At 45.0% G+C, this 22,983-nt stretch overlaps 1 protein-coding gene across 2 annotated transcripts in view; it reads left to right on the forward strand.

Moving 5' to 3' along the window:
* Positions 1 to 22,983, forward strand: part of LOC119187743 (Hig-anchoring scaffold protein) — a 632,807-nt gene that overhangs the window by 425,255 nt on the left and 184,569 nt on the right. For both annotated transcript variants that reach the window (XM_075878863.1, XM_075878864.1), the window contains exon 9: positions 2,711 to 2,887. In XM_075878863.1, coding sequence (XP_075734978.1) covers positions 2,711 to 2,887 — 177 coding nt within the window. The remainder of the gene's footprint in view (positions 1 to 2,710; positions 2,888 to 22,983) is intronic.

The following is a 22,983-nucleotide window of genomic DNA, read 5'->3' on the forward strand; positions in this document are numbered from 1 at the left end:
TCAATCTCATTCCACTTTTGCGTGGCTCGATTAACTTTCCGTGTACTTTAAATCCACTGCATGTTGCTCCAGTGTGGCGCCTAAAACAAAATAGTTTTATCAATAACCGTAGCACCTGGTACTATAAAAACTATTTATTTAGGGCGAATTTGTGCCCGTAAACTCAAAACTAAATGGTCAGCCAAAATTTCCCTTGCTTGCTGTCTCCAGCTTCATCGGTCTTTTCTCCTTCACCTCGAGTCTCGTGCCGGTCCCGTGGCGTAGCATCGTGGCGCGTGCAGGACGGCGTTCCATGGAACGGCTTTCTTGCTACTTGTGTAGCGGCTTTTACAAACCCAAATTGTTGCACGCGTCTTCTGCGAATGTCGAACTGTGGCAATATGCTTGAAAACTTGCATAACAGAAAGGGGATTTACTCTATAGGCGCAATCATGTTAACGTTGTCCGAGCCGACATAACTTGCTACCTATTACTGCATCGTTTAAGGTATCACCTCGGAATCATGTAAAATGTGATGCGAGCAGCTCAATGCGCGTAAATCAAAAGTACTTACGCCACGGACGTGATGGCCGCAGTTTAGGTGCCACTTGAATATGCATAAACTGGGCTTTAATTTTTTTTTTCATGCATCTCTTGTCCTATACAGCAGGAATACGGACGGCATTTGCCAATTCTGACGCCGTAAACGGTTTTTTTAATAAACTACAAGGTTTTAGCATTCTCAACAGTGATATCACAAAATACAAACAGTGAAGCTATCTTTTCATTTCATTTCTTGAAACTTTACTTCCTAAGAAATGTGATCTTGATGATGAAAATTTAGGGCGATATGTCGAGCAAAAAAGTGAGTGAATGCACGTTGAAAGGGAAACGCTTGGATGTACCTGTGGGTCCGAATAAAGGGGCAACGGGGGAGCACAACAGCAATGAGGGAAGATGTATACAGTTAAAGACAACTACTGGTGTATACAGGAATGGTGTATACAGGAAAAAACTAATGGTGTATACACTAATGGTGTATACAGGAAAAAAATATGACATTTACATTGCGTCTCATAGCAATGCAAGAGCAACAGCAATTCACACTTGTCTAAACAGCTACAATGGAGACTCTTTATAGTAAAACTTGCTCAGCGTGCTTACTGCCAGTTAAATGCTGAATGTCATGTCTAGTGCGTCTGGTTTCAAGTATCGTTTCATGAATCTGAATTAACATTTTTCGACACCTCTACCCAATTTCATTATTATGATAATGAATATTGCCTTCAAGTGCCGGAAGCTGCGAAAACAATAACGATAACACCACTAATACATTTAGTGACCGCAGAAAATTATCAATTTTTTAGTAAGCCACAGTGTTCATTGACCGTTCCTAGCCGTAGTGTGGGTGCTGCTTTATGCAATGATTTTCGTAGAATAGGTAAGGAGAATTAAAATTTCGCCAGTAGTATAGAATTGGGATTTATAGGGCTGCTTAATATATGATGAAACTAGTTAATTTACTGGAAAGGGTTAATTAGCTAGCCAGTAATGATTGCTGGGGTAACTATATGTGATTGTGGCACGCTATAGTTGAGTGCCCCCGAAATTTCGAGCATCTGCGGTTTTTGACGTGCATCTAAGCCCGTCAACTACGTCTGACACTTCACCTCCAGCAAATGGCGTCTGTCGTGACCTGAATCAAACCCGCGTCTTTATAGACAGCAGCCGAGACCATCCAGGTAGCTCGTAACTCACGCTCTCGTCTTCTGCATGACGCGCAGAGAAGGTTGCATTATGTCGTGGTTGTCTTTTCTACACGTTTCTTTGAATCTCCCGAAACATATTTCAGACGAAATTCGAGCAATAATTATACTCAAGATTTTACAAACCAGTGAGTACAGCAGGGTCAGTGCAGTGCCTTTTTAAGCACCCACACACGCATCACATTGCACATGATGTGCCTTCAAAAATACGCGTTCAGAAGAAACACGCCTGTGTGTTCATAAATTTAATACAAAAAAAAATAAAATAGCTTGCTTTTGCTCAATCTTCTTTTGACCCCTTCATGTTATCCGCTAAAACTATGCTGATAGATTGTGCGGCATTGATGCAAACGAGGCACCACAGCTCTACCCATCTGAAGCATGCGTCAAATTGTATCAAAACAGTTTCTGTCTTTGTATTCGAAAGCTGCCCTATGAGCTGCAATGAACTCTGCAGGAATAAGGCTACAAATTGCTTTTTATGGCCTTCGCTAATTCGAGGAAACATATGTTCTGAACAGGAAGGTTGCTGCACATTAAGTGCGCAACGAAAAAGCATGTTTACAACGATATAAGGACGCGGCAGCTGTGGCCGCTATTCAACCTCACAATGTCATAACAGCTGAGCAACAGCCGTTGGACGAAATTCTATTTGTCACCACCATCACCACTTTCTACGCATTCTGTGTGCCCTAAAATTAGCGCAGGGCCATTAAATGCGACCAACAGATTAAGCGTCCACTGATCAAAGTAGGATGTTCGCGTCTGGATTGTAGCGGGCTCTAATGTTGCAACAATAAGTGTTTACGTTGGCTGATTACAAGATACCTGCATCTAATGGTCTTCAGCTTATTTTCACAGGAGGCGAACGCTATTCAAGGTGCCAGAGATTACTGAGCTCCACCTGGCTGAAGACTTATAGACTTTATGCAAAATCAAAGGAACACCTACTCGCGTTCCCGCAGAGATTGACTGCGGCCATCCTGGGCACCTGCACAACGGTTACGTGGAGTTCCGCTCCTCGACGCTCAACGCCAAGGCCACCTACAACTGCTTCGACGGCATGAAGTTCCAGGGCGAGTCCAACACCAGCATTTGTCTTGACACCGGCAACTGGTCCAGCCCGCTGCCTAAGTGTCTCGGTAAGCTACGTTTACGTTCTATGCGTGCCACGTTCTATGCACCCTTTCGCAGGAGGGGAAAAAAACGCCGCCATGATGGGCTGCGTGCGAAAGTACAAAGGCTGAAGTCACGTCTTCGGCAGTGCATTTCTTGGGGGTCACGCCAATTGGTGCAGCCCAAAAAGGACTATGGTGGCACCGAGGGAGCTCACTTTCAAAATGTGTATATGTGCAGCCCTTTCAGCACACACTGGTGGTTGAAAAAAAAAGACAAGAAAAAAATGAACTTCACCTTCAATAGCGTACGAGTGATTGATTGATATGTAGGATTTAACGTCCCAAAACCACCATATGATTATGAGAGACGCCGAAGTGGAGGGCTCCGGAAATTTTGACCACCTGTGGTTCTTTAGGGTGCACCCAAATATGAGCACATGCGTCAACAGCATTTATGCCTCCATCGAAAATGCAGCCGCCGCAACGATAGTGTACGAGACAAAATGGCTGTCGCTCCAGAGTAATGGCGTTCCATCCGACAGAAGGCACTTACGCCCTTCGGTATACGTGCGCGCGATTCTCAATATTTTGACATATACTTTTTTCTGTGTGCATATGTTATCACGTGCTCGAGTTTCTTTAAAACAGTGTTTTAGGTTATTGTTTTCGCGGCATGAGTTACGCACCACAAACAAAAAAGCCTTTTTGTTCGTGCTCCTCCCTATTGCTGCAATTATTCGAATGCGAGCCGCTATATAGTCATCTTTAACCAGCAGTATTCAGCCAGAACGCCTTCATTTGTGACACAAAATGGAAGGCATTCAACAATTCAGTGACCTATCACTAGTGTAATTGTTGCACGCTGAGTCTTATCTGGCTGAAGTTTGGAGATGTTTATGTTGCTTATTTAGACCGTAAACGCATCTTAAGTCTTGCGGAACACGCGTAATCGGAAAACTTCAGGCGTTAAAATCTCCATTCCCGTTTGCTGAGCAATCTGAAGTGTCACGACAAATCTGCGTTGCGACCTTTCGTTTTTTTTTTCTTTCCACAGCCCGTTAGGCTGTGAGCCCGTTAATATAAACCTACAAAAGCTCCAGAGAAAATTGTCAGTAGTCGTCCAAGTCACACGCGCAATAGAGCGCGTCTAATTGTCTCGGAGTGTCTAGTTAAGTTACTAGAATGCTATCACTTTCGCTTTATTTTCATGCTGCGATGGTTTAAATATCTGGTTTGCAAGTGAGAAGCCGTAAGTTAAATGCCGGTCATGCGACCATGTTCGACCGGAATTCAGTCTTCGTATATTCGCTAAGTTGCGCTTTGTGATCACATACCAACCGTCTTATTGTGCACTTAAGTTTTTTTTAGCAGACTAGGATTTATACGAACTATTACGTGCTAATTTGATCTTGTGCCTCTCTGCAGCGTCATTACCTTTTTAGGTGCAAAGAACTTTTGGGGGCTGAACAGTTATAGGAAAAACACGTAAAAATTGATAGAAACAAAGCAAGAGAGGAGTAGAAAAAGAGAAAGGAGAAAAGGAGGAATAAAAGAGAAACAAAAAGAAATGAAGAGGAAAAACACTGACGCATCTGAAAATTATGAAAAGAAAGAAATAGAAAAGTGAATAAAACAAAAAAGCTTGCTCAGATCCGCCCTTCCTTCAGGCATGCTACCACTAGGGTGAAGCTGTCTTTATTTTGTCTTCTTATTTTGCGCTGAAAGGTGCCAACTCTTTTTTACCGATTGCTTTTGTAGCAGTGCAAGGGTGAACTATCCTCAGTGTAGCAATTTTTCTTAAGATGGCATGCGCACTCCGTCTTAGTGCTGGCAGAGAGAGGGCTTGGTTTTGGGGCAAGTCATTGTAATAATTACATAATGGCTTTTTGTTTTTATGTATAAATGTTGGTAGCGCGCACTCGGGCTTGACTTTTTTGATAGTTTCTATTTTACGCATCACGTCAGAAGTTTCTCTTATTATTGCACTTCATTTGCCCGTGGACGTTAAGGCATTGCACATCTGCTGCCCTGATCCAAGGCAAACACTCGACCACTAAGACCAGCGCTGCGATCAATAAGCTGTCGTGTGGATCCTCTCTTCCGATCCTTGTCATGAGTGGTATTGCTCGCAATGAAAGCTAGCTTTCGTCAGCTTTGTCGAGAATGAGCCCCCTCGAGTGTGACAAGGGCTCTGGAAGGATTGTTCCACCAGATATATTCTCGGCAATGCGCTCAGAAGCGACCTGCTGCCGCACGGCTACTCTTTTAAGCAATCGCAAGCGTCGTAATCAATAGGAGATCTTTGACAAGCGCGAATGACTTGGACGAAACACATACAACAGTACTGACGCTTTACTTGCAACTGGCGTTTTTGAAACAGACAGCTTGCAATTCCGCGCATCAAGCGCATATGCGGGCATTATTACTCAAAGGATTCTGTGAGTCAATCTTCAAACATGAAAACTTGAAATGAAATCTATGGCGTATCCATTCAGAGTGCGTCAAAAGAGAAGCCCTTTCATTTTATTTGAACTCCAAATATGTGCAACTGACACACTTCCCACCTTCTTTCTTTATCAAGTGAGCCTAAACAGTGTCGCCTTTTGTTTTTATACTGATTTTCTTAAAAAAAGTGGAATTAATAAATAAAAAGTACATCTATATTTTTTGCTATTTTCCGCCAAGTCGCTACCTGGCACTTCCTGGCATCCTTATTCTTCTATTTGACCCTGCCGTTGAAGCACTGACTATTCTATTCAATAAAGACGAGTTCACAACTCATATATATTTAGTACCACATTCATACTAGCAACCAGGGTATAGAGAAATGCCTAGAATACACACAACCACTCTACACAACCTTCATAGATTGCGAGAAGGCTTTTGAATCAGTATATATATATCAGAAGTCAGGCAGACACTACGGAATTATGGCGTCGCGACGAAGCCTATATAAATATCCTGGAAAAAATTTACAGTGGATCAATGGCCACCTTGTGCTCCGTAAAGAAAGTGACAGAATACCAATCAAACAGGGTGTAATACAAGGCGATACAATCTCCCCAATGCAATTGACCGCGTGCTTACAGGAGGTCTTCAGAGGGCGAGAATTGGAAGAGTTAGGGAAAAGAGTTAATAAAGAGTACCTTAGTAACCTGCGCTTAGCTGATGGCATTGGATTGCTGAGTAACTTTGGGAATTAATTGCAACTCATGATTACTGAAATATGCAAAGAGAGCAGAAAGGTAGGTCATAAAATTTTGCAGAAAATTGTTTCTGCAGAAAATCGTTTTCGTTTTCTGCCGAAAATCTGCAGAAAACGAAAGTAATGTGCAACGATTTGGAAAAAGAACAGCGCTTCGAGATAGGTATACCAGTGCACTTGAAGTTGGAAAAGAGTATGTCCGCTGAGAACAGGTTGTAACCGCGGAGCTGAACCACGAGATTAAAAAAACTAGAAGAAGAATAATAGGGTGGGAGACATTCGGCAAGAATTCTCAAATAATGAACAATAGATTGCCACTATCCCTCAAGAGGTAGGTGTATAGCAGCTGCATCTAACCGGTACTTACCTACGGAGCACAAACTTGGAGAAATACATAGAGAGTTCAACTTAAGTTGAGGACGACGCAACGAGCAATGGAAAGGAAAATTATAGATGTGACCCTAAGGAAGAATAAGAGAGCAGAGGGTATCAGGAAACAAACTGGTTATAAGGATATCATAGTTTATACCAAGACGAAGAAATTGTCATGGGCAGGAAACGTAGCGTGAAGGCAAAGTAACCACATGTCATTAAGGGTCAGAAACTGGATTCTGAGAGGATGAAAACGGGTGAACATCAGACAGAAAGTTAAGGGAGCAGATGAGATTAGCAAGTTTGCGGGTATAAAGTGGAAGCAGCAAGCACCGGACCGAGTAGACTGGCGGAAAGTGGTAGAGGCCTTTGTCCTGCAGTGGGTGCTGTCAGGTTGATAATGACGACGTTGATTTGTGCCCCCCTCAGTGATATACACAGCAGTATTTCGTACACTACATTTGCGGTAACCACAGGGCTGTCATTATTGTTACATTTCACAACTTTGACATATCCCATCACACATGTGATGTTTGAGGCACCGACGAAAACATAGCACACTTGCCGTACCACTGCCCTCGTTTTGCCACGGAGAGAGAAATGCTTGCCTACGCACCACGGCAAATGGATGATCGGCAAATGGATAATCAGCCACAGTGTAGCGAAAGCCCTATTGTGCTTATAGATGCGAAGCAGCTCATTGACTAGACTGTGTAACGCTGTTCCTCCGTCCGCATCACTCCCCCTCGCCACAAGTGTTGGAGTGGTGCCAAGTAGCTCACGCTCTCCTAGCAGTGCGCACTGACGTATCTCTCCCTCGCTTGCCACGTGCTCACCACGTGTCAGCTCCCTCTCGCTTCACCCTCTCCACTGCTGGCAACGCTGGAGCCCACTTCTCACGTGGGCATCATTACGAAACGGCCAGGAGAGCTAAATGTCGTAGATAGATAGATAGATAGATAGATAGATAGATAGATAGATAGATAGATAGATAGATAGATAGATAGATAGATAGATAGATAGATAGATAGATAGATAGATAGATAGATAGATGGATAGATAGATAGATAGATAGATACATAGATAGATAGATAGATAGATGGATAGATAGATAGATAGATAGATAGATAGATAGATAGATAGATAGATAGATAGATAGATAGATAGATAGATAGATATGCATTCAATGTAGCCGAATTTTGCTCAGTAATACTTCGCATTTAAAATAACAAAGGCACCCCAAAATGAATAATCAGCAAAAAATAAACGTAAATGCACTCTGAAACAAATTGAAATAACAAGGGAATGTATGTACAGTTTGCTTGCAGCAATTAAAACTACAATGAAACGTTCACACGCACACTTTTCTGTTTCTACTCACAGGATATGTACTAACACATCATTTCATTTATCACAACACCAAGCTGTGTCTCACATACAAACGAGACCACATGCACTGGAAGACCTCCGTTTTGTATCCATCAGCTTGTTTGGAAACACTTAGCTCCATCTCAAAAAGGCACGACTTCCGCAGAGCGTCTCATAACTCGTAAGATGTAGATAACCGACATAATATACATTTAGTTGTTTTTTTCGGCGCATTATAGACTACCAGCAATCTGTAACCTTCAAAAGAGCAAATCAACCGTGAAACGTCACACTGATCATATATAGTAATGCTTACACTGTCTACCAAATGCCTATTAGTTGTAGACACGTCTCCATTGGACAGAATAGCCACTGCTCCAGTGACAGGATTATACAGCATAATAACGATTTCGCTAAGGGCCAGGTAGCCACTTAGCAGAACAGTGCAAAACATCATTTGTGTATAGTCCTTTATTTCATTACACCACGTTTTTTTTTAAGAAAGTCACTTCAAAACAGAACATGAAACTGTTTAGGCTTACTTGATAATGAAAGCAAGCAGCTGATGAGCGCACCAGCCGCTTTTTGTGGTTGGTTAGTTGTCATAACTTTATTGAGGCTCTGAAAACTACGTGTTAGCGCAGAGCCGGTGACTTCCATGTTGGGACCGGTTTTCGACCATCATTGGAGTTTAAAAAAAATGACAGGGCTTTTTTTTTTTCGGCGCACATTGATACATCATGGATTTGGTTTCAAAGTTTTATGTTTGAAGGTTGACGCACGCAATCCTTGAGTGATTATTGGTGAATATGCGCTTCATAATACGATGGTATATTACGATGCTCGTTATAACCCTTTCAGTCACGAATTATGATGCACTGTCGGAAACGCGTCAAATTTGCTGGAATAACTTCGAGGCACTCAGTAATATTACATTCCAAGTAAGAAAATGAAGGAAAACGTTCTTCCGTGTGAGTTCTGGTAACTATAGCTAATGAGTGTGTAAATAAATATCTATATATTCTGCCACCAGTTGGCTTCAGTACTTGAATAAAAATAATCCCGTATTATGCCCGCAATGCCTGCACAGTTAAGTTTTTGGTTGTATTTCTCCAGACTGAAAGAAAAAAAAATAGTTTTCATGTCTCGAAATGGGTCACGTGGAACAATTGTCGAACATGGTAGTGCATCCAACAAAGTTGTCCCCTGCAGTAATGCGCAGCATAAGGAAGTTAAAAATTCACCAGCAGTCAACTCAGGAGGCCCGCACAAACATGTACGCTAAGTTTCAAGCTATTTGATGAAACACACGGCGCGTGACGCGACATTGAAGTTGGTGTCTCCATTTGCACACACAGTGACTGAATAAACACCAGTTTCAACTAAAGCGATAGTCATCTGTGTGTTTTGTAGTCGTCGTTCACGCTTTTCAAGTATCTGCTAATTATGGACCAACTCTCCCAAGTAAAGGCATTATCGTAGTCAGGTTTGCGTTTTTTCGCTGTCACTCGCCTTAACACGTCACTATCGTTTTCTCAAATTTAATGCGCCTCTGGCTGTGGACAAAGCATTAAACTTATTCTCCTATCAATATCTTACCGTTGCGTAAAATATATTATTAATAATTGGTGAGTATCGCACTGAAATATAGTTATGGTAAAAAATCTTGTGGCTGGTCATATTAAATAGTATCAAAATCCTAGTCTGGATGCAGTTAAAATACAATAAAAACTCTGAACTCAGAATATGAAAAATAATAGTGGCTAACTTTCAGTTCTTTTCATTCTCACCCTCAAACCAACCTGAATGTTACTTAGAAGGAAAGACGAGAATCGATATGAAAATATGAAAAATTAGGAGCTCCTAACTCTCCGGAAAATGGGGGCGAGTGAAGCTTGACATGTGTGTGGGTGGCTAAAAAAAGGGATCACATGTTGCTAAAATAATGAGTCCTGACTTGCCACTTATAGGACTTTCTCTAGATACACGTCCACCTTCATTGGAAAATCAGCATGCTATCCTCGGGAATTTGTGGGTGGCGCGACTGTCCAAGAGTGAGATAACGAGTACCTTTAAAGGTGGTTGTATCGATCGCAAGTGAAAACTCGCCAAAATAACCGAGACAGTAATCATCTTCTTGTTTTTCTTAAAGAGCATAGCTGACCTTCTCCGTTACAAAGTGGGCGTGAAAACCTATATCTTCTGTTTGTCTGGGCTCTTGGAGGTGCGTGTCACTCCCACCACAAATTGCGTAGGTTTATTACTGGACGTGGTGTAATACAATCTTGTTCTGACGGTGACCGAAGACGGCGAGCAAACAACTCTTTGGCACTAAATAGCGTTTCAAGAATTCAATTTCACGCCATCGTCAAGATGCAACGCCGCAGAAGAAGGCCCTGCAAGCGATACTGCACTTTTTGCACTCGACCATACTTTCAGAACAATTGTAACGAGAATGTTCTTCTTGCGTGCGTGTGTGCGTGTGTGCGTGTCTGTGTGTGTGTGTGTGTGTGTGTGTGTGTGTGTTTTCATCTTGATTGATATGTGGCGCTTAACGCCCCAAAACCACCATATGATTATGAGGGATGCTGTACTGGAGGGCTTTGGAAATTTCGACCACTTGGGCTTCTTTAACGTGTACCTAAATTTGAGTACACGGGACTACCGCATTTTCACTTCCATCTAAGATTCAGCCGCTGCAGCCTAGATTCGATGCCGAGACCTGCGGGTCAGCAGCCGAGTACCTTATCCAGCAGACCGCTGCAGCGGGGCTTTTTTTTTTTTTTCATTCTCTGTGTGCGTTTGTTTTTAAATGCGAAGCACTTCTTTGCATACTGCAAGCACTTCTTTGCGTACTGCAAGCACTTTTGGGCTATGTCTGTCTGTCCGTCCATCCATCCACCCGTCCGTCCGTCTATCTAACCGTCCGTCCGCCTACGTCTGGGTGCTCTCATAATCACCCCTTAACTTGGGGTACACTAAAGCTAGTACAAAAGGGTAAGTTGGTTTGACGACTACGACTTTCTGGTCATGACAAAAATAATGTCAGAATCTTGTCACGTACGTGGTCAAACACTTGGAAAAAAAACAGTAGCAGATACCCGTGGGCAGGTATGTGCCACTGGTATGCGCCACAGGGGAAAGACATTTTACATCTATAGATAGGAACGGTGAGAACACGCATGTCTAACTTTAACGCTTGAGCGTCAAGAAAGAGCTGCCATAGGCAGCGTTCACCGGACGAATGCAAAAAAAATGTCAGTGTCCCTGCAGGAATCGAACCCTACCTTTCTGCGTGGCAGTGAAGTATTCTACCACCGAGCTATGCAGGGCCACGAATATCTGTTTCAAATAAACCCTAATTTTCGCGTAACGTCGATTGTGGCTGCAGTACTGGCTATCAATTTTATAAACATTACATATGTACTCACAGGGTAGAGCCATCACATTGTGTTAACGTGAATTGTGGTTAGGTGACATCAGCTGAAGTTGATTTGTGTAACAGTGTTGAAGGCCACCGCCCTCGCGCACACCAGCGCCAACACCAGCGCTTCATATTGGCTTGCCGCTCCTGGTGTTGCTAGTAGTCATGTTGCTTTTGGCATCGTTACGCAACTCTAAAGAACTGGTAATATATGCTGCTGTTTAACGTATGTGCATGCGTGGATTTGTACACTTTGTATAATTAGCGTCACTACACAGTGCCTCACTCAATTTAAAAAAATAGAAAAATAAAACACATTCACCTACCATCCACATGCTTTGCATAACATTAATTCCTGAGGTACATGAGATCGGCCGAATTTCTTTCTCTCTCTCTCTCTCTCTAGTTCATACGCTCTCCGCATCTTCTTTCACAGCGTGAGTGAAAGCTGAATGTCACAATTTCATCATCGTCCTGCCGCTTGCGCAGAAACCCAGTCACAGCGCGAACTTAGTCTAACAACCCTAAACCAGTCAGAACCGTCGCAGCTCGAAGCCACCTACTGCCGCAGGCTATATGAAACGGAGCTCGACTTCGCAGTTTCTTCCGCTACGCTGACCACTTTGCGGGCGGCACCAAAACTTATTAGTGCACTCTGAGAAGCGCCCTCTTTTATCCTGTCCGCGCGGAATTGATGTTTCGCGAACGCGGTGCAAAATGGTACAGGGCTCTTCGCACGCAGTGTTTAACTTAATCGCGAACGTATTCGTTCAGGCATTCAGCCGAACCCTTTCAAGCACGGCCGTAGACAAAGGATTTTCTAGCAAGAGGTGCTGCGGCCTGCGCACCACGCTTGAAACAGAAGCGCGCCACTCGCTTCCGGGTCAGCTCACAGGTTCATTGTGTCTCCACGAGTGCTTGTGTCCGACTTGACGTGTAAAAGCGGGAAAATCCACTGAGTCTTTTTTCGTTTGATATTCTGTAACTGCACAGCTTGCCTCGTCCGCCTAAATACGATGCATGCGTCACCGCACGCTTCCAAGTTCGAGTGTTTTCCAACACGTGCCCAAATGGTAACGTAATTGATGAAACCGAACGGGAGGTGCAAAAAAGTTATTTTCCGCAACTTTGAAATATTCGTTAAACGTGTAAGACGCCTTACAAGTAACATACCCCCATCTATAGATTTCATCACATGCCTCAACCACCAACCGTGGCACAACTGTGCATATATTGTAGGCCGAAGCTTGATCACAATCAGCCTATGGAAAAAAGTTTGTTCCTGCGCTGCGTGCGTCTGGTCGTCCAGATTGTTGGAATGTGCTAAAACGCGTTTGTTTTACTGACTTAAATCTGGAAAGACAGTGGCAAATAGATGCTCATTATTTATTTACTGGCACAGACACCACACACAGCCATGTCCCTCATTCTAATGTTTACTGTAGTGTACATCAAAGCAAAGTCGACAAAAAATGCAATTCATCACATTGACGAAGTTCGAGTGGATGCGGGGCCTGCAACGAAGAATCTGGATAGTTGGGCAGTCTAGCACGCTTTATATAAAGGGGTAATTCCAACGAGAGCACAAGCGCCAGGTGGCGAAGCTGCCCTGTAGTGCCTATTCAGAAGAATGTGAACGATGTGAGGTCTTGTTGTGACGACCAAGCGGCTTTATCTGCGAACACACTTCCACTGATCCAAAAACATTCAAGAATAATTTTTGTGGTTTTTTGTTGGACGTATTTCTTGTTCTGTGTAATGCATACATAAGTAGTGCAATAATGTAGAGACATATTATCTGGATGTTCCGCAACTGGCACTCAGATAACTCTCTGACACTAAATAGCGCTTAGAGAATTTAGTCTATATGGTATCCACAACCTGCACGAGTGAATGCTCAATGTAATAATTTCATCATCATATTACCACTTAATTGCCCTGGAACCCAGCGTTAGCGAGAACTAAGTCTAACAACCCGGAGCTAGTCAGAACCACCGCAGCTCCACGTCATTCACCGCGGCAAGCTATGTGAAACAGAGCTCGACTTTAACGTTCATTCCACTACGCTGAACACTTGGCCGGTAGCATGCGAAAGTTAGTGCACCCCGAAAAGCACGTCCTCCTTTAGCCTGTCCCCGCGAAAGTGACGCTTCTCGAAAGCGGTGCGAAAACTTGAGGTATACGGGGCTCTTTGCACACCAGGAGGCGAAGCTGCCCTGCAGTGCGTGTTCAAAAAAATCGAATGTGAACGCAAGTCCTTCGGGCAGGAATACTTCGGTCGTCTACTTATAAAAGTAGTCTGGGCAAATTCTCAATACAGATGTCTGTCCCTGTAGCATTGCAGTGAATGGAAAGTACATATTGTAACGCAGACTAAAAGAGCGAGGAAGAAGTAGAGATCGGACGCGCTCGAGCGATGGTGATTCGGCAGTGACGGTAGAGCACTGACATTTTTTTCAGTGTAAATAAACCCATCACATTCGTAACAGCTTTGGTGGAGGTGCTGGGTAACTTGCCATCCTGGACCCCGAAGCAGAAGTTCTTCGAAGAAGCAGACGCTTAGCTGGCCTACCCCCGGACAACATCAGCATGAACGACGACACAGCAATCCCATTGACGTACTACGCTGCTGCATCCACCAGTGCCACCGACACGGCACAAGGTCACCGTCGACCTCGACAACCAGACTACTGAGCACCTGAGCCACGAATTTTCTCAGGTAAAACTGACGAAGACGTGGACGCTTGGCTAAAGCACTTCGACAGAAAGAGCCGCTACTACGAATGGGGTACACCGGCGAAGCTCGTGAACGTAGTATTCTTCCTAGCCGGGACAGCCTTGCTTTGGTTTGAGAACCATGAACATGTCCTCCCCACTTGGGATATATTTGTTAAGGAACTGAAGGCCTGCTTTGGGGACACGAGTTCCATGAAAAAGAAAGCTGAGCAAACGCTGTCACGTAGGGCTCAGATACCCGGCGAGACGTGCACAACCTACATTGAAGAAGTGTTGAAGCTTTATGAGATTGTCAACACAAATATTTCTGACGAAGACAAAGTCGGTCATTTGTTAAAAGGCATCGCCGAGGACGTGTACAATTTTTGAAAAAAAAGAAAACTTGAACACTCCTTCAATTTTCAGGCAGCAGTATCGCGCATTCGAGGCGTTGAAGACCCGCAGAATTCCACCCAAGTTCGGGCGCTTGGACAAAGTTCCCACTGTCGCAAGTATGGACGTCGCCACCTGCGAAGACGTTTCCTTCTTCGTACGTCGGGTAGTTCGTGAAGAGCTCGTACGACTTCAAGCAGGTGGCGTTCACCACCAATGCTCGTTCGCCGCGTGCGCCGAACAAGCTCCCTACCGGATGCGAAAGCGCCACGTCGAAAGCCAACCATGCACAGAAACTGCAGATTTTACCCTGCGGCTCCCGTTTTCCCCGACGGGTCGTGGCCACCACCGGATGTCATCATCTCGACGTGCTTCTGCGGACCTCCGACCGTCGTCAACCAGGCCTCTACCAGAAGATTACTATGCGTCATCACAAAATGTTCCTGCTGAGCACGACCCGTCTCCACGTACTTCTGCCACCTCTGCTCCTGCTGTAAGTCGACAAGTCCCCGTTTGCTACACGTGTGGTTTCCAGGGCATATTTCGCGCTTCTATCCCAGACGGCCGCCGGCACCGCCACGTTTTTCCACGTATCCGGCTCGTATGTACGAAACGCTTGTGCCGCCACGCTTTTCGACACACCCGCCTCGTATGCATGAATCCTGGACCTCTAACCCAGCCGATTACCGTCCCCGACAGCAATGGCCTAACGAATTTCGCAGCGAGTCCCCCGCCTCCGAGCGAAGCCTGACGCCGCCTCCGACACGGTCCCTCCGGTCGGCGTCTCCGCGTCGTCGGTAACCTTCCCCGCATCAGCTGGGAAACTAACTGGTGCGACCGATGGAGGTACGGTCGCGGGACTGTCAGTTTCGCCCATTCCTCCTTCTGCTGTGATGTTGATGAACAAAGTGCGTGTGTGTATGGACGGTGTAGATACTCTTGCTCTTGTAGACACTGGTGCTGCTGTTTCGGTTATGAGCGTTTGTTCCAAACATCGTTTGTTGGGTCAAAAAGTCATGTTCGCGTGGAATCGTAAAGAAACTTTTTGTGGAGTTGGAGGCGAAGCGTTATGCCCTGTTGGTATTTGTTCAGTTGTTCTCACGATTGGTGGACAAAATTTCCGAGTTGAATTCACTGTGCTGGCTCGCGCAACTCATGACATCATTTTAGGGATAGACCTTCTTCACGAATGCGGCGCTACGCTTGACTGTGGAACTGGAGAGATTCTTCTACAAAGTACGTTGCCCGCTGCAATAGTTGACGATTTTCTCGCTCTGCCCATCGATGCTCTTTCGTTGTCTGAAGAAGTGACGATTCCTGGTCGGACAGCAGTGTTTGTACCTGTATGCTCTTCTCATATCCACTCAGGACCCTGCACTGGACTTGTAAGCCTGATCATGCAAACGCCATCAAGAAGAATGTGCTGGTCCCACGGTCTGTCTTCACAGCCATCGACGGACATGCTTGCTTGTGGGCGCTCAACGCAGCCTCAGAGCCTGTTGTTCTACCAGCCGGATTCAAACTGGGAACGCTCGAGGAGCAGGCCACAATTGAAGTCAGAATGGTCTCAGTGTCTCCAGCCATCAGTCAGACTGCACCCAACTACTCAGCCGAGATGAAACGTATGATCAATAAGTCGTTGCCTTTTTCCGAGCAGAATGTCCTTGAGGAGGTACTTACATGCTACGCGGGAGTCTTTGATTTCGCTCAAAACAAGCATTGTTCCATGTTGCCCGAATCCCGTATGCACCACCGCATCAACACGGGAGATGCTACACCGATACGCCAGAAACCCTATTACGTATCCCCGTCAGAGAGGCAAGTGATCGCTGATCAGGTCAACGACATGCTGCAGAAAGGCGTTATTCAAGAGTCAAACAGTCCCTGGGCAGCTCCTGTTATATTGGTAAAAAAGAAAGACAACTCTTGGCAATTTTGTGTAGACTACCGCCGTCTCAACGCCATCACAAAGAAAGACGTGTATCCGCTACCACGCATCGACGATGCTGTTGATCGTCTGCACTCGGCCGCATACTTTTCGTTCGCCGACCTAAAGTCTGGATACTGGCAAATACCAATGCATCCGTCTGACAAAAAGAAGACTGCTTTTGTCACGCCTGATGGGTTATTTGAATTGAACGTTATGCCGTTTGGCTTATGCAATGCCCAGCTACCTTGGAGCGATTCCTGGAATCCATCCTTCGCGGTCTCAAACGGGAGATATGTATTTGATATCTCGATGATGTAATTATTTTTGGCAAGACATTCCACGAGCACAACCATCGGCTTAGCGTTGTTTTAGATTGCGTCAAACAAGCTGGTCTCGTTTTAAACGCAAAAAAGTGTCATTTTGGTGAGCGTCAAGCCCTTGTGCTTGGATATCTAGTCGACAGGGACGGTATACGACCAGACCCGCACAAAATCAGTGCTGTCCGAGACTTCAAGCAACCGACGTCTTTGAAGGATCTCCGTAGCTTCGTGGGCCTGTGTTGTTATTTTCATCGGTTTATCAAAGACTTCGTCCAGCTTGCTCATCCCCTGACAGAGTTGCTCCGCAAAAACTCCCCATTCCGATGGACCGTTGAGTGTGAGGCTGCTTTCGAGCAGCTGAAGTATTTGCTTACTTCCGGGCCCCTCTTGCGCCATTTCGACCCGGAGGCACTCACGGAACTGCATACAGATGCTAGTGGTATCGGTGTTGGTGCCGTGCTAGTTCAATATCACGACAGCCGGCAGCACGTCGTGGCGTATGCAAGTCGTACTTTGACTAAGGCGGAGAGGAATTATACGGTCACCGAACTGGAATGTCTTGCAGTTGTTTTCGCCGTCCAAAAGTTCAGACCTTATTTGTACGGCCGGCAGCTCAAGATCGTCACAGATCATCATTCGCTTTGTTGGCTTGTCGGACTACGTGACCCAGCAAATCGGTTGGCTCGCTGGGCCTTACGGCATCAAGAATATAATTATTCTGTGACCTACAAGAGCGGTCGATGTCACGCAGATGCTGACTGCTTATCTCGTCTTCCATCTCCGACTGTGGATGCTGATGATGATAATTTCGACAACTACCTGGCCGCAATCTCATCCAACATCTCAAATTTGGACGTCTTCCGTCACGAGCAACAGCGTGACCCTTCGCTGAAACCAATGATTGATGTGGCTCGTAGCTCTAAACGCGCCACACCATTCGTGATTCATGACGCCCTACTATATCGCAAGAATTACTCCAGCCATGGTTCCACACTACTCCTCGTCGTGCCAGAATGCCTGTGTCTTGTGGTATTCCAAGCCATGCATGATGACATCACGCCTGGGCACCTTGGATTTGCCCGAACGCTTCACCGTATCCGACAACGTTTTTACTGGCCTCGACTCTGGAAGACCACCAAGCACTACGTCGCAAGTTGTGATGTCTGCCAATGCTACAAACAACCTACCACACCATTGGCCGGCCCACTGCAGCCGGTTAAGCCACCGACATCACCATTCGAAAAAGTCGACATAGATTTACTGGGCCCTTTCCCCAAGTCTACCACCGGCCGCCGCTGGATTATTGTGTGCGTAGATTACCTGACGCGGTATGCTGAAACGATGGCGGTTGCTTCAGCCACATCATCTGATGTGTCATGGTTTCTTCTACACTCGATCATACTTCGTCACGGGGCCCCTCTTGTGGTGATAAGTGATCGCGGCCGACAGTTTACCGCTGACGTTGTCGAAGAGTTGCTACGGCTTTGTGGGTGTCAGTATCGCAATTCCACGCCATACCACTCTCCGACCAACTGCCTCACTGAGCGCACCAATCGTACCATCATCAACATGCTTTCAATGTACGACGCAGCGGATCACAAGAACTGGGATGCCGTATTACCTTTTGTTACATACGCCTTTAATACCGCGAAACACTAAGTCACAGGTTATACGCCCTTTTTTCTTCTCTATGTTCGTCATCCCCAAAGTTTCCTTGACACCATACTTCCATTTTCGACGGACGAAAACGCCAGCGTCGCGCAGACTTTGTGTCGCGCCGAAGAAGCTCGTCGACATGCTCGGCTCCGAACTCTTTCCGCCCACGCTCGCCCGAAAGACCATTACGACGCAAAACACCCACCCGTGACTTTCGCTACAGGTGATTTAGCCAGGCCGTGGACGCCTGTTCGAAAGAAGGGACCTTGCCAGAAGTTTCTTTCTAAGTACTCAGGACCATTCGTCATTACTCAGTGCTTAAGTGACATCACTTACGCTGTTGCGAAAGTAACAGCTCAGAACCGGCGTTCGCGCAAGACGCAAATTGTGCACATTGCCTGATTGAAGCCCTACAACAACCGATCGCTTCTACTCGCTCGGTGAGCTTCGTCTTGCCCGGAGGGAAAAGTAACGCGGACTGAAAGAGCGAGGAAGAAGTAGGGATCGGACGCGCTTGAACGATGGTGATTCGGCAATGATGGTAGAGCGCTGACATTTTTTCAGTGTAAACAAACCCATCACATCCGTAACAATATGTTCTGCGAAGTTCCAGCGTCACAAAAGCGCGATCACACAACCAATTGTTCTTAATTCGTATTTGCATGCCTTGAACTTTGGGGCTCACATCGAAGCTGATCGCCAACCGAGAGAAATGTAAACAAGTCATGGTGAAATTCTTGCCTGTTCATTCCTATCACTATCCCTTGTCTTCTCACTATCTCCTATCACTATATCATGCAGCAGAAGGGATTAGCCTCGCACACATAACCCGGGATTGTTTAGCCCTAGCATCTCATGCGTTATTAGCGAAGGTGTTACCAGACGTTGATTAGACCCATGTCAGGAAGCAGAAAGGACGCCAGCAGTATTTGAAATCTTCTCATCATTGCTGCGGCCCCCTGAGAAACACGACGTCTTGGTAGCTCACGTGTGTAAAACGGCATTTTCGGGATGTGGAACAGCACCTGTTGTGGGTGCAGGGCGTGTCACGATATGAAAATTTTAGTCCCCGATCTCACTGCACAAGGCAAGGGGCGGGAAAAGAATTTGTTCCATCATGAACAAGCCTGGGTAGAAGCGGTGTTGGTTGTAATGCAGTACAATAAGATTAGTTGTGAGTGGGATAAGCAAGCTCACTCATGATACGATTCATGCAGAGTCAGATAGTGCTGTGAGTCTGAATGGGTTCGAGCAAGAAATAATTTGGAAAGCCTGACTTCGAGGGATTCCGACTGAGAAAAATTTCACTTATCTGAGTACAAGCGAGCACGCCTAGAGAAAACTTAGATGTGTGCGAGTCCGAGTGAGCCCTAAGAAAAGGGTATATTTTATGAGTGATTCTAAACGAGCTCCTCATTCTTTTTCCGACCTCTCGTCCTATCTACTCAACTTCAGCATTACTTTCACTATGATGTCGGTTTCCATTTATATTAATTATGGCTACTCGCACATCTATAGAGTAGTGTTCATGTTCCAGCTCAATATCCATTCAACGAAAGCGTAAGGTACTGAAGAGGGAAGTTTTCTGCCCCCCCCCTCATCTTCTTTCGAACGAAGGCACCCTGAAAAAACATCTCATATGACTCATTGCTTTTCATAAAAATGCCCTCAGTGAGTGTCAACCATTGATACCTCGTATTCAGAGATACTAGGTCAAAAGCGCCAAGTAGAGCATCGATTATGCGAAAAATTGGTGCTAAAAAGCATTGAAACCCTGGATGAAACAATTATTAATCCGGTAATGAACTCATAAATCGACTCACTCAGACTCAGATAGAGTCGTGCGTGTAAGTCAGAGTGAGTCCAAGTGAATAATAATTTGGTGAGTGTCAGTCCGATTGAGTGCGACTCAGGAAAATTTCAGTGAGTCTGAGTTCGAGCTGGTCCAGTTTAGGAAAACTTTGATGAGTGTGAGTGCCAGTGAACTCAAGGGGCGATGTACGTTTTATGAGTGAGCCTGAGTTAGCTCGAAGTTTCTTGCCCACGTATGGAGTCGACTTACACACACTTTTTAAGATGCCACTCATTTATGCTGCAAGTGAAAGCCTATTCCCGCAAGTGTTTTTACCTGGAGGGCTTAATTCATAGAGTGTGTGGATATTATTTAATATTATTATATTTTTCATCTAAGCAACTTATGGTACGTATATCATTTGAGCGACAACATAGATGAATGAGAGCGTGCTGATAGGCCACAATGTACACGAAACAACCAGAAAAATCAACAAATTTCGTAAAAGTAAGTGCCACTTTCGTAAAAAATCTCCTTATCAGCTTATAATATAAAAGTAAACATTCTGCCAACACCATTCATTGCTTCACAAGCATTTCTGAAATTTCTAAGCCTTGTTTTACCTAAAATCAGTGTCGCAAATATAGCGTCGATGGTGTGTGTGTGTGTGTGTGTGTGTGTGTGTGTGTGTGTGTGTGTGTGCGTGTGTGTGCGTGTGTGTGCGTGTGTGTGTGCGTGTGCATGTACGTGCGTGCGTGCGTGTGTGTGTGTGTGTGTGTGTGTGCGTGTGTGCGTGTGTGTGTGTGTTTCATGAAACGTTCCTGCCCAATTCAGTTAGAAAATTATAGCCCTCGGGACGCATCCATGTTGACCAAAGACCAAAGTCGCAATAACACGTTGTTGGACACCACCATGTACTACTCGTCGACGCCCAGCTTACGTCATGCTTTGGCTCCACAGTCCTTAATTTGGCGATAGACGATTCAATCCAATGCATCCAAAGCTAAGCCACACTTTTGCATGCGGAACGGACGACGGCAGCGTTAATCTCAGCGTATTGAGGACTGATATAAGGCAATTCGTCACACTCTTCTTCTCAAACCACTTTTTACTGATTAACGAGGCCATGGGGTTATTTTTACGTTATTTTTTAAAAATACGTTATTTTTTTACAATCAAATAAACCTTTAAATTCGCATTCAATAGGCAAATAGTATGCGTTTTAGTCATAGAAAGATGCTATTATCCCATCGGCAGGGCCATCTCCAAAGATTTCAACAGCTGTCTATTCCATCAAAGTGATTCCAGATTTCAGCCTTTGGTACGCAGTCATATGTAGTTGCGGCGATTTTTTTTGTCTTCCTTTATATATGAAATTAATTTAACCCTATCAATATGCAGGGCCTTTGGTGTGCGTTTGCTAGCGAGTAGGTTATCACGTTTAACTTTTAAAATATATACATGCGAGAAATGAACAAATTTCTAATGTGATAGTGCAAAGCCTCTGTCATGAATGTGCGTTTGCTAGCGAGTAGGTTATCACGTTTAACTTTTAAAATATATACATGCGAGAAATGAACAAATTTCTAATGTGATAGTGCAAAGCCTCTGTCATGAATGGGCGTCACAACCCTGCCTTGAAGAAACAGGAACTTGATTACAATTCTATAGCCGATGAGAAAACTTTGAAACTTATCTAGCTGATTGTTCCGCCACTGTTACATTGCTCAATTAACCCTACAATTTGCAGCAACTCAGCTAACACCTTATTTGGTGTTAGCTGAGTTGGCTCAGTAATTTATTTGGCTCAGTACTAATCGGTAACGCATCTTAGCAATGAGAGGTCACCTTTGGTGGCGGCAGAGCGAGTAAACCAATGAAATCTTCAGAAATTACCACGTTACACCTCACAAATCACATTTCACTTCCGTTCACAGCAAAGCAGAGACAGATATCTTTATCGAGAAGCAGCCCCGACCACGCTTATAACTGTATAACTGAATTATTCCAGCACGAATGAGGTTGCATTGGGTCCCACCTTGTGAGCGCTAATGTAATTTCAGCGCGTCCTATCGTGAGCAATATGAGCTGTAACACGGGAGCGCGGGGCAATTAGATTCAAAACCAAGATGACGTAATACGAGGATGGCCCTGCCGAAACCAGATAGGAAAGGAGGGGGGCTATTTCACTGTCTGTTGGCACTCCCGCTTCGCTAGCATTGCAGGCAATCGACTCTGCTGTGCGGAAAGCGCAGCAGAGTCGCAACGAAAGCTAGAATAGCGGCCTTTCATAGCCTTTTCTAGACACTCATTGGGTAGCTGCTGCAAGCACGCTTGCTTGATACCCACTATGGCACTAATAATAAAAATTTTAGGGTTGTAGGCCGGCATATACGCTATGCTATTTTTCGTCATTCTTCTGAGAAGCGTTGTATCCGCTAAACTATTGCGAGGAATTTTGTGCCCATTGTTCATGTAGTGGCTGACGACGATGAAGAATCATGCCTGAAGTGGGTATGTGCCACAGTTCATAGATGAACAATTACAAGGTTTTCTAATGGGCTGGAGCATTGGACGATACCCACTTGTTACACTATTCGCATTGTGCAATGACTGCTTGTTCTTTCGTTGTTTTAAAACGCTTTATAGGTTGTAATAACGCGATTGCTTTCCCGGCATCAAGCCTGCCTAAGGCTAGTTTGCCAACAAGTCCCAAGCACCGGCATGGCTCAGTGGTAGAATACTGGGCGGTCACCCATCGGACCCGGGCTCGATCCCCACTATTACAATGGTACTAAGTTTATTTCTAATTGCACGCGATGTGATTACGGGCACCGGCCGCGGCGGCGGCAGCAGACAACTACGGCGCTGCGCGAAATTTGAATTGTCATCTCATAACAGCTTTCGCTGTAATAAAAATGCGCAAAAAACGATGTAAGTGAAAG

This window comes from Rhipicephalus microplus, chromosome X (assembly GCF_043290135.1).
Source record: "Rhipicephalus microplus isolate Deutch F79 chromosome X, USDA_Rmic, whole genome shotgun sequence".
Lineage (NCBI taxonomy): Eukaryota > Metazoa > Arthropoda > Arachnida > Ixodida > Ixodidae > Rhipicephalus > Rhipicephalus microplus.